General features: G+C 32.9%; 1 protein-coding gene across 1 annotated transcript in view; it reads left to right on the top strand.

The window, feature by feature from the left end:
* The window catches only part of LOC123670620 (protein CBFA2T1), a 97,780-nt gene extending 87,188 nt beyond the window's left edge, over positions 1-10,592 (top strand). Inside the window, exons 6-8 of the mRNA XM_045604138.1 lie at positions 6,367-6,920; positions 7,215-7,315; positions 9,993-10,592. Coding sequence (XP_045460094.1) covers positions 6,367-6,920; positions 7,215-7,315; positions 9,993-10,220 — 883 coding nt within the window. The 3' untranslated portion in view covers positions 10,221-10,592. The remainder of the gene's footprint in view (positions 1-6,366; positions 6,921-7,214; positions 7,316-9,992) is intronic.
* The last annotated feature ends 2,970 nt before the right edge of the window (positions 10,593-13,562 follow it).

Genomic DNA, 13,562 nt, shown 5'->3' with positions numbered 1-13,562 from the left:
AAACTCATAAGCAATTTATTTATCACAACTATCTAATTGAATCTTTATAATAATTTGGATTTTCCTGAGGATTACTATAGAGAACAGTTTGAATTTTGTTATTGAAATCAATTGCAGATACGACAAAACTTCAGTCTACAACAAACCAAAAAGTGTAGTACTGAACCAGAGTTTCTTTTCAAATTTTTCTAAGCTACCAGTGGTTCACAAGAAAATACTCGTAATTCTGGGGAAAAGGGTCGGTCACCCTTCAGGAAAAAATTCACCCTGCAGATTTGCATTCAAAATTAGGATATCATATGATGAAAACTTTGGATTGGAATATCTATGCCAATTCAAGGTAAATATCTTGTGAAGGGAAGATGCTATGAGAGAAAAACTTGAACTTAAACACCTGTATCTCAAAAACAAAGCGTTCGCTCATATTATAGGACTTACATATTTTCTTTTGTACCTCCATTTTAGGAACACCCTGTAGGTATAGTCAATCCAAAACTGATGTCTTCACAAATAAATTGCAATTTCAATGAAACACAATAAATTGTACAACACAGCCCAGACAATTTTTCGTAGAGTTCAGTTCTTTGATAATTACATATCGAAATTTTGTGACGAGAATGATACAAAAAACCGAAAACAACGGGTAAGTGTATACCGATAACGAATGCAAAAATCACAGATGGCAAATAAGGGGCGATGCCGAGAAAGTGGATAGATAAAGGAAAATAATAAACCTCAGACAAAGACGAGTTCGTAGTGCAATGGAAGTACTTAGGTATCTTGAAAGCGATAATAAATTCATGAACCGTAAAGGTATCCGATTTTTTACTGACGTGTCGATTTCAAAGGAAAGTGAAATGTATATTATTGAGTCATTTCATGGAGAATTTTTGATTCTTCGTCTTTGCGAGATTTCCGAAATTTTATATTTTGAAAATCTTGGAGGGTAATTACCCCTAGTACTCCCTATTTCTACGCCCTTGAAGTTAATTAATGCAGTTCGTGAGTTTTGGAGTTCGAGCACCAAGTCTGAAAAAAGGGTTTATTGGATAAACAATTAACAGTGTTGTAATGATGGAAGACAGTGAAAAACATACAATTCGCGTAAGATCTAATTTTCTGAAAGATCTCTCAGGGGTCTTATAGTGAAAAATTCAAAGTATTTTCGATTTATTCATTATCAACGGCATAATTCATATCATTTCCAGGGATTCCGGAAATGTAGAATTTCTAGTCTTCTCCATATCACCGATACTAAGTATGTAAGACATTCGAATGTGAATTTATAGGTACATAATACTTATTTTATCGAATACCTACATGTGGAAAAGTCATTTTGGAAAGTCTCTAAAATTGAAATATATTTATTGCAGCTAATGAATTGAAATTTGAGTAAACGACATATTCCTAACCCATTTTTAGCGTATGTTCAATGAATTAGGAAACATTTCTCAAGACCAGTTGGTCCGCTGACTGTATAAGCGGCACCATTTTATTAAAATGAGTAATGGTTTCTTTCCTCGAGTACAGGTTGCGCCACTGGTGCCATATGGCAGCAACAGGAGCTTTTTATCGTTCTCTTTCACTATTCGTTTCCGTCTGTGTCAAGCAGAGTTGGCTTTGATAACTCCTTTATTATTTGAAATCATCAATTATGATTTATTTCAATCTAATGATTTATTTTAAACTAATATTTCCAATTTGTCATCTTCAATTTAAGTTATATTTTTTTTTTCATTCACAAATTTCATATTTCATCTGCCATTGTCCTACCTTTGATAGGATAAGGTTTCGATACATTTGAGATGATTCTTGCAATGTTCGTAATTTTTTGTTTCATCGGCTGATAACAACGACGTTTACGAAAATTCCTCTTAGGAGAAGATTCATTATGAATATTTGAAGAGGCACCAGGCTATTCAAATCGCCAAAGATGTTTGGATTGCTGCCAATTGAGGTTTTTGAAAAAATTGTTGCATCGAATTCTTCTTTTGTTAACAGTAAAAATATTTAAAAATAATGCCAAATTATGTACTTTTATAAGTAACAACTTACATTACGAATAGACTTCAAACATATTTCATTCTTAAGCCCTGTCTATGGGAATCACCAGATGTAGAACATACATACAGGGTTAGAACTATTTAGAGGGACACTACGGAGATATCGGAAACCGTAAAAAGAACAGAGTGGCTCCAATTACAAAAAAGTTGCCTTATGTAGGGATGAGTGTGTTGGTGTGAACAGATCCAAGATATCTCCAATGGTTCTCGAATTATTTCGAAGGTGGTTACTTATCAAACAGGATTGAGGTTTTTACAAAAATCAAGTGATGGTTTCACATATAACTACTGAACGAAGTAACAAGTTATTTGACAATTCTGGCACCACCCTCTATTTAAAAAAAATAAATAAAAAGGAAGTTCAAATTTGCTTAGTTAAACTCGATATTTTTGTAGAATGTGATACATTGTTGAATTCGTAATTTTTTTCTCTCCTCATAAGAAGAACTAATATGGCGTCTACAAGAAACAGCGACTATCGCGTCTCTGAAACAGTGGAAAACATAAAAATCTAACAACACCATTGAAATCCCTATATTGGATAATGGCTACAAACCTAATTTCGTGAAGTTATTTCCAGAAACAAATGAGTTACACAGAAATAAAATCTCAATTTTAGTTTTTTCGAGATATCTCGGGAACCATTGGAGATATTCTGCATCTGTTCACACGAAATAACGCAACTTTTTTGTAATTCAAGCCACGCTGTATTTCTAACGGTTTTCGATATCTCTGTAGTGCCCCTCTTAATAGTCTTCACCCTGAATAGGTGAAATGTTTTTTATCTCTTCGTAGAAAATGACCCGAATATATCTAGATAAATCTACCAAGACTCTTCCGACATCAATTTGTTTTTGATTTTTTTATTGTCTAGAACTCAAGTTTTCGTTACTTGAACTCGGGTTTATCTCCATTGAAAAAAATTTTTTCTATAATATAGATTTCAGTTTTTTAGTATGTATATTTATCCGTCACCATTAACGAAAAAATTATTATTAAGCAAAGATTTTTTACTTGAGTCGAAAAACTTTTATTCTATATATTTATTCTGTTTGCTGAGCGAGGATTTTGTTGATCTTCACGAATTGACCCCTGTTACAGGTAGCTGATAGAAAATCGTTTTTTCACATTTTTATTTTTATTTAAAAATTTTTGTTGCAGTTTTTTCATTTTTTTCAATCATTCTTGAATATATTTCTGTTTCTTTGCATTACAATTTGGCCTTTCGGTATTTTGTTTATGTACAAAAAAATTGTCTGATCTACAATTGAAAAACATGAATTTTGTCCTATGTTTTCGCCTTGTCTAATTTCAAAATCTGTTCATATTTGATTCAACATGAAAAAAATGCTAGAATTCCCTGGGGTGCTAATCCACACCTGTTCGTTGTCCTCAAATTCCCTTCGTGCCCCTAAAGTGGTGTCACTCGCACGCAGCGCCACTCTTGCCTTTTAATTACACGACTGACGTGAACTTTTGAAATTTTAGGTAATTTTGTGCTTGTTTGTGTCATGTTAATCAATTGCCAGCTTGGCGATAAAACGTTACACTATTCTACCTCTGATTGTGGTGTTTTCATATATTCCGATCACAGCAACAATTCAACAGGGTCATTTCTCTTTGGTGCCGCAAACTTAATCAAATATGTCAAACATTGAGGATTTATTAGGATGAAACAATTCCCAAGCTATAATAATTCAGAAGGAACGAAGAAGGAATCTATGACATTTCATCCAAAAATACAAAAATTGCTATAACAGGAATAATACCAACAGCACTAAATCATAAATCTAACATATATCCAGTTTATTAAAATATTTTATATTCACTCATTTGAGATTGACGGTATTTATAGGAAAGAATTGATTTTTTTTCAAGTGAGTTCTTTCTTCGAATGAAATATTTTGCACAATTCACTTGAGAATTTCACTACGGAAAAATTTCCTGAATTCAAATAACAGGAGTTCAAATTTTTGAAATATATCTACAATTTTAGAGAAATATTAGTTACATTATTTCAACTCAAATCCGTAAGTGTAGCAAACAAAAGTAGATACGAAATTTTATTTTAGTCATACAAAATACAATATTATGTCGCACTTACAAAAAAAACACAATCAAATAGTCACTCAACACTTCGAAAGCTTCATTTCCTTGACATTCTTGAATGTTTTTTAAAAAGTCACTTTTTCCAGCAGTAATTTGCCATCATGTGCATGTCGCATCTTCCTCCATAACTTTAATATCTTGGTGAAATCTTTCACCTTGTTTTTCACTCATATCTCCGAAATTTTCTGGAAAACGGTCTAAGTGGCTGTGTAAAATAAAAGTATTTTAATACTCATATTTCACCCTGAAGATTATAAACTATTAAGCATTTTGTTGACCATTTAAATATAGTTTTGAAAATTTTCTACAACTGTAACCAATGATATCCAAGCTTCTCGTTCAACTTGATTCATTGGATTTATGAGGACAGGATCCTTAATTAATTGTCTTATTTGTGGGCCGTCAATTATCCCTGCTTTGAGTTTTTTATGCTAAATTGATACATTTTCACCCCTATATATGCAAAACATGACCCATTCTTATCAAGATCTTTTACAATTTGCTTCATTAAGCCCAAGTTTATATGTAAAGGGGAAAAAATGATTTTTTCTCTAACTTACCCGAGTAAGGGGATTAAAAGGGACAGTTCAAATACCTTATAGGCAATGGTTCCTCTATTTACAGATTTACGTGGAATTTACTCAATTACAGACAATACAGACTGACAATAAAACCATTGTCCCTACATTAATGAATATATAATAATTTTAGAACCCTCATTAAAGAATATACTGAATGAAACCCACAGATACGTTGATGTATCTAAAAAAGTAGTGCTGATAGAGAAAAACGCATTGCATGTACAGATTGCATGCAGAACATTACACTTAATGAGGAAAGAAATCGATATGTAAAATATGACTATTAGGTTGATTAATATAAACGCTCGGTTTTAAAACACTTTCAAAAAGGACAATTTGGGTTCAGATCAGTCTAGTTGGAAGTGACTGAGGACTTCTTGTAAATGTATATTACCAACCTCATCAAGTTGATTCTATTAACTTGCAGTTATTAACGCATCCCATATTCCTTTCAATATTCAAATAAAATTCAACAAGTAAAGTTTTCTTCAATAAATAAAAGTCCTATATTAATATTTTCTATAATACCAGCCCAAAACTTTAATTTTCTTTGGATATTGTGTAAGACCTTTTCTCACAAGGTGTGGGTTTTCAACACCAAAGTAACGGTAATATCTGTTTGTTAACACGCCCATTAGGTTAACTCGTCTATAAAGTAAATATTTAACAAAAAAATTCAATTTCCTCTTAATATTTGATCGATCACAACTTTTTGAGAGTAATTTGTTTTTTGTTTTTTTTCGTATTATTGGATGATTTCGATGGAGTGCTTTCTGGGAGTGGACATGTGTTTATTGTACTGAAGAAAATCATTCACCTGATTTTCACCTCAATTATTTTTTCGCGAACTTCGAAATTCTGTCACTTCCATGCATATACATCTTGAGCTTGAGCTCCCTCATGCATGTGAGATGATTTATACATACATAGATAAAATGTTGTGACTTTCATCACTATACCTATAAGACTTGGCGTGAGAATTTTATATGCATACTGTGACACAACACAAATTGATATGAAACATTATCTACTTTTGCTGGTATTCAGTAGTAGAATAATTTTCCGAGTAGATGGATGTATTACATGGCAGAATATTCATGAGGAATGTTAAGTGGATATTGGTTTGAAAAATACTTTCATAGTTCATATAGATTCGAATCATTGAGTTAGTTATTCGATGTTTTTGTCCTTTTGGAATTATTTTGCAATTTATTTTTGTGTGCTTTATAATTTTAATTGAAAGTAATTTTTTTGCTAATAATGCTAGAAAATTACATTAATATGAAATATTACTAGAACTATGGGTGTCCATTATATGTATACATATAAAAGCTGAAGTAACCATATATGTCGATAAACACAAAAATCTACTCAATATTTTAATAACTTCAATTACATAATAAACAGAAAGGTCAATTCGAAAGAATCAAATTTCAAATAACTAGATACTGAAAACAGATAATTATAGATGAAAATCTTAAAATGGTTCATATCAGTCTGAGATTCATGTGATAGAAGAAATTTAATTGATTGTTATTATGCCTAAAAATTCAGTTCACTACGATTAAAGTCTGTACCTAAAATACTCTGTATAACTTCCCCAATTTTTACAGCATTTACGAAAATGGTTATGGAAGTCGCCACCCAGAAGAATTTCCATTAGTGAAGAGGCCGATGAACCAAAACCCTTTTTTCTTTCCTCATCAAGGTCTTATCCATTCCCAGTCGCCTCTATCACATCCTCATTTGCTGGACTATGCACCTCATTCTATGCCAAACAAAATAGAAGATTCGAATAACAACAACAGGGGTGACGAGGAGTGGAAAAACATTCATGTGATGCTAAATTGCATACTCTCAATGGTGGAAAAAACAAAAAGAGCTCTATCCATTTTACAACAGAGAAATTCCCAAGACTTGACAAACGATTGGTTCAGAAGGCAAGATGTTAGTGTTGATCTGAAGAAAGCAGCGAATGAGATCATGATGCAGGCCGTCAAACAAACAGAAGACAGGGTAGCTGAGGTAAAGAAAAGGGCTGAAGATGCTGTGAACGATGTGAAACGTCAGGCGGTTATAGATTTGCAGAAAGCTGTGGTTGCCGCTGAAGCAAAAGCGAATGAATTGATAGCAGTGGAAAGAGCAAAGATGGAAAAACTCATATCTGGTGAGTATTTCAGAAGTTTATCAATAAGGTGTTTCGGTATTCTAAATAATATGAATAGGGCTTCCATATGGCAGAATTTTTGAGCGCTCTTCAAAAAGTCCATTCCTTTACTTCAATAATTGCAAGGATGGACTTTTGTTTATAATTCAATAAAATTCATTATGATATAGAAAATTTTTTGGTGGAAGTCTTTCTGTGAACCAAAACTCTGTATGAGACTTTTTTTTGGAGTGTTTGTTTTTTCAACAAACGTACAAGGTTACCACAAATTTTTATATTCACATTTGACTTCAGAATCAAGGAAAACAGAAGATGGTCTAAAAATACATTCAGAAAATGTAGAGAATAGTCTATCACCACCTGTACTAACGCAACCAGCACCATCGCAACAGAATGTGAGTACTTTTTTCAATTACCTACCCCAACTGTTAATAATAACGTGGCATATCGAACAGCACTAACAGGCCAATTAAAAAGTTGTCTACCACAGTAAAACATATTTTTTTGGCAAATTCAATTTTATTATTCAACATTGTTGCCTTCGAGGGCGATACAGCGATTATAGCGATCTTTCATGTTTTCGATACCATTTTATAGTACGATTTGTCTTTCGCTTCAAAATAGGTCTCAGTTCCGGCGATTACTTCTTCATTGGATCCAAATTTTTTCCAGCGAGCATTCTTTTGAAGTCTGAGAACAGAAAACAAGTCGCTGGGGGGCAGCTCTGGCGAATACGGTGGATGCAGTAACAATTCGAAGCCCAATTCATGCAATTTTGCCATTGTTTTCATTGATTTTTGTCACGGCGCGTTGTCTTGATAAAACAGCACCTTTTTTCTTCAAATGGGGCTCTTTTCTGACGATTTCATCCTTTAAACGATCCAATAACGCTATATAATAATCGCTGTTGGTGGTCTATCCCTTTTATAGGTAATCAATGAATATTATACTTGCGCATCCCAAAATACTGATGCCATAACCTTGACAGCTGAATGTTGTGTTTTTCCTCGCTTTTGATTCGCTTCATCGTGTGCTAACTTAGCTAACTGTCGATCGGACTCCGGAGTGAAATGATAGAGCCATGTTTCATCCATTGTCACATATCGACGCAAAAATTCAGGTTTATTGCACATTAACAGCTTCAAGCACTGCTCAGAATCATTAACACGTTGTTGCTTTCGATCGATTGTGAGCTCACACGACACCCATTTTGCACACAGCTTTCTCATGTTCAAATATTCGTGAATGATTTGATGTACACGTTCAACTTCTCGATCAACATCACTTTACAGTCAATCAAAATTATTTCATGAACATTTTTCGTCGGTGACAGCCTCTTTTGGGAGTCCACTGCGTTCGCCGTCTTGGCTGCATATTTCACCACGTTTAAACTCAGCATACCAATCAATGGTGGTTGATTGTCCTGGTGCAAACACCGGAAACTCTTTATCAAGCCAAGATTTTGCTTCAACTGTATTTTTCCCCTTCAAAAAGCAATATTTCATCAGCACAGCAAATTCTTTTTCGCCATCTTTTTTCAAATAACAAAAGAAGCTACACTCACAACGCAATATCTCACAAACTAATGGTCGGACTGCTGTCAAATTTTGACACGTATCGTTAAAAATCATATGGATTGAATACTAGCACCGCCATCTGTGCATCAGACCGGGGACTTTTCAATTGACCTAATAATTTTTTTGAAAAATTATTCTTGAATTTTCTCTAGTTCTGTCTTCGCAATCTGAACTATTATCTGAATTATTGGGAGAATAATATTTCGAACGACCATATCCATGGAACCCAAAGTCGGATTATGTAAACTTAAACGCAGTATTCGAGATCCGAATCTATCTTGAAAATTTCCAGTTTCTAGGTTTATTTTTTTTTTAGAGTTATCATGTATACGATCAGACTGCCGGACGAACATTATTGAATTCGACCAAGAATTCATCATGAGTGAGTTGAACCTGAAAATACGTGACGATATGATAGAGCACTCTGTTCGTGAAACGAGTGCCTAAAACTAAGGCTTTATATGAACCTAAAGAGCTATTTATGGAGTAAAATTTACCATTATATTTTAATTATCAATTGTGGCATAACTGTTTGAGGAATAAAATGTTAGGTAAAAACTAATTTTTTTACAGCTAGTTTCACACTTCCCACGCGTTGGTATTTCATATACAGGGTGTTTCCTAAACATGCGGCAAAAATTCAGGGGGTTGTTCCTTGGACTATTTTAAGCATGTTTTGTCCTTGGATGATTTTTGAAAAACCTCTTTGTTTCGAAGATACAGGGCGAACAACATTTTTCATATTTTTAAAATTAATAATAGTTTGAATAAAAATGCGTACCGCACTGTGTTTACTAAGTAGGTACAATTTATTTTTAAATTTGTTTAACAACATTCCAATTACTAAAAACGGCCAGTTTTTTGACTAAAAATTGATAAGTGCAGATGGTAAAGGAATACAGATTAAACACGGTTTTCATTTGAATTCGTTTTGTGATGTATTAGCAATTAACATTTTATCTTTGACTATTATGAATCGCTATACAAACACCGAGATGACTGACATGCATTTCATTTATGGACTTGCTGATGGAAATTCATTAAAAGCTAGGAATTTTCATGTAATTTTTCATAATAAAATGTTATTATCTGAAATTTTGTTTCCCCTATATCTTCGAAACAAATAGGTTTTTCAAAAATCATCAAAGGACAAAATATTCTTAGAATAGTCCAAGGAACAACCCCCTCAATTTTTGCCGCATGTTTAGGAAACACCCTGTATATAATATCTACCTCAATAAGATATTCCAAGAATAGAACTTTCACATATTCAAACCTATTCTCGAAATTCAGAAAATGAAGATGTTCAAGATCATGAAACTATCATTGACCTTCAAATCTCACAATTATATTCAAAAAGCATCCAATCCAATCCATATACCATAAATATATTCATCTCAGAATTCCTATATCCACCTACCGATAAAATCAATACTGAATATCCTTTTAACGGCTTTGAATTGAGGGCATTCAATAAAACATTGTTTGATTTCAGGCTTGTTGGAACTGCGGACGTAAAGCACACGAAACTTGCTCCGGCTGTGGCATTGCTAGGTATTGCGGATCTTTCTGTCAACACAAAGACTGGGAAAACCACCACCAACTATGCACCAAGGAAAAGGCAGCTGTGAGAACGCCAAACAGAGCAACAACTCCCAACGCCACCATATCCACAACCAATCATGTGACGCAACTGGAAACGTCGCCGAAATTCAAAAAGTGACACGCGAAAAGGTGTAGGAAATTCAAAAGATTTTGAACCGATTCTTTTCCTGAATGTTTTCATGGCAGCCATAGATCTAGATGAGAACCTTTCATTTTTTCCATCTCAATTTTGGTGAATTTCATGTTGTACCCACTTGAGTTCCTATCGGAGATAGATTTAATAGACGATCGTTCAATGAAAAAGAATTCGAAATCTCCATTTGACAGTTCAACTATTCTATTAGTAGCTTGCAGCAGAGTTTCAATAATAAATTTCTTGAAGTATACGAGTTTACTAACTAAATTATTGGTCTTGGTGCGCTCCGTGATCCTTTGACCTGAAAATTATATAGCGAATTGTAATTTCCCATCAAGTCTGTTAGTTCCTATCAGTAATAATAGGGAATAAAGTCAATTATTTAATAATATAATAATTATTTAATATATTATTATATATTATTATTATTATTATTATTATTAATTGGTCCCAGAGAAAGTTTTGCTGGATAATTCTTTGGTGCTTTCCTAGTGATGATCTCACTTGGTAGTTGGATTAACTGTCACTAATCGAGTATCTCCTTGAAAAAGCTATATAAATAAGAAAATAATATCTCTTATTTTTTTCGACAGGGGACGTCAGTCAGGAAGAATTATTTCTGTTTTCCATCCACTCTCAAATCTCTGATACAAGGTGTCTTCTAGAAAAATCGAATTATTTTAGTATACATACAAAGTATATACCAGCTATCTCACTCATTTCAAAATGATTTTGATAAAAGTTGAATAGATATAAAAAAATTACCAGAATTACCGGAATTGAAGCAATGTTTTTAAATATAAGTGTTCCAAATGATGCCCTCGACAAGTAATAAACATAGGTATTGAGCATCTAGTAATAGTTTCGAATGTTTTGAATGCAGCAGAGCTACTTGGAAGATTTTTCCCTCAGAGATTTTCCGAAGATTCTTGAACGATGTTTGAAATCCTCATTATTGAGGTAACCTTACACATAAAATGCAAGAAACTGAGAACTTTGAGTTCAGATGAAGGTTCCTGCATTGAAATGCGTTAGCGGAAATTTGTCGCTACGGACTCTTTTGGTTTAAAATTCATGTCTTAGCCCTGAGGTGAACATATTTCGAAAATTGACTGATTCACAATTAATTTTTATAGGTACATTTTTGTTTTCATAAAATTTTTAAATCAGTGCAGTTTTTCTCGACAAAAAAATTTTTCAAAACCTTTTATACAGGTTGCTTCAATAGCCCAGGAAAGTTCGTGCTGAAAATAGACCCCTTTTGTGTGCTATTCGTTCATTCTGCCACATCTTGTAGAACAAGATCGTGCGAGAATAAGTCAGATTTGCACAGATTTCATTTATGTTGGTATAATACATCCAAAGTCACTTGGAGGAAGCCAGAATTTTTCGATTATACAAGAGTAGACCAAGTTTCTAGAAATTCTCTTGGGGATAGTGAATTTATTGCATAACAATACTTTCAAATAAACCCCGGTATTTAGCGGTACGCGGTATCCACTTCAAAGGGACATCTGGCCAAGTGTTTTTATGGACTAGTTCAAGTGACTTTGGATATACTATACTCGGAACTCTTCTGCCACGGATTTATCTATCATCTGTCAAATTTGTGATACAGAAAACTGTTCTGCCAATCCACATTTTCCAAAGAAGAAATCACTAAACGACAATTATGGAAATATTCCATTGATTAAAAAAAAAAAAAATTAGTGAATTAGAGAAAGTGATAATACTCCTACAGAAGGCTCATTCTACCACCCCTGCATTCAAAAAGTCTACACTTCGTGGATCGTTTTTAAATTTTGAATTCGTGGAAGAATATCAATGCATTCTGCACTTGTATTATGATATTCTGGGATATTGAATTTTGCGCTAACTTCACATTTTTTTCGAGAAAATATGTGAAAGAATTTTCGATTATTAACTATTCGAAAATCTTATGCTTTTCTTATCTCAATTATTCCTAATCAGGTGCCTAATTATTTATTCTTTTAATAAATTGGAAATTATGTTTTTCATTTTTAAATATTTCGGAAAAGAATGAAAATATCTGGAGAATAACTTTTTGTATCCTATTAATTCTTATTGAAATGGTGATTTTCATTCTGACAAATGTCCCATCAAGTTTTCGACATAATATTTTTTCCACTCTATAATAAAACCTTTCTGTTGAGGGGAATGAACAATTGTGTTTTTGTGATTATGTATAGTTTAAACTTTTTTGGAGCACAATCTTTTCGACTTCATTAATGATCTAAAGCTCAACATTGTTGGAAATATGTAGGGTCAGTTCCTGCGATGATGGACCACCACACAGAGTGAGACGAGTAGCTCCTTGGTTAAATGAGAAATCCTAGATAAATGGATAAATGGTCGAGGGAGGGCTCGTTTATCGGATTTCAATCAATTAGATTTTTATTATGGAGATATATGAAACAACTAGTCTATTATGAATGAAAAATATTGCCAATGAATAATGATACGAATAATACTATTCAATGCATAGAATTTGAACTTCTGATCAAATGGAGATTTGAATATATTTTCTTCTGAACAAACATATACGAATATTTCTGGATTCATTGTAAATTTTCCATTTTCTGGAGAGATTATACCATCGTTGTTCCACAGCACTGTCCACAATTGAAATCTGCAATCGAATTAATATTGTACAATATTCCCTTACCATAATCCTATCAATTCATTCTTCTATACGTCTCTTTGTCTATCATGGATCATTTCTAGTCGGATTTACTTTATATATAGTCCATGTACTGACAGTTTTGTTATCTGTTTTGTTACCAATCGATGATCTCATTTTATTATAGTTTCAATGTTGCATAGTACTTAAAAATGACATGTTATTTCAATAAGAATTGTTTTGTATGTTACCTAATAATAGTTTAAATGTGATCAATTTGAATTGAATAAATATAAATTCGAAAACCAAATGTGAGTTCAGACTGCTTTAATTCCTGTTTGAATGAAATTTAATTTTATAAGGGGCCCATATGAACAAGTACCTATACCTCAATTGGCCCACTAATTAGTAACACAAATATTGTATGTGCATGTAAGTTTGATATTCTTGTATGAAAAAAATTTTCATTATAAACCTAATATTTAAACATATCAATATTCACCATTTAGATCGGAATCATATAATTATTGTGTGTGAAAAACAATTGTTATTTTGGTGTAATGACAGTATTTTGGTGACTTAATATTGGCATCAACAAAAAAAAACTAAATCCATTAACGTGGTGAAACGTTATCGGTTTAGGATAGATTTTTCCAGAAATGAAAAAAACACCAACGTCAAGA

The sequence above is a fragment of the Harmonia axyridis genome, chromosome 1 (assembly GCF_914767665.1).
Source record: "Harmonia axyridis chromosome 1, icHarAxyr1.1, whole genome shotgun sequence".
NCBI lineage: Eukaryota > Metazoa > Arthropoda > Insecta > Coleoptera > Coccinellidae > Harmonia > Harmonia axyridis.
Note: the sequence above shows the minus strand (reverse complement) of the source record. Positions and strands in the feature narration are given on the sequence as shown.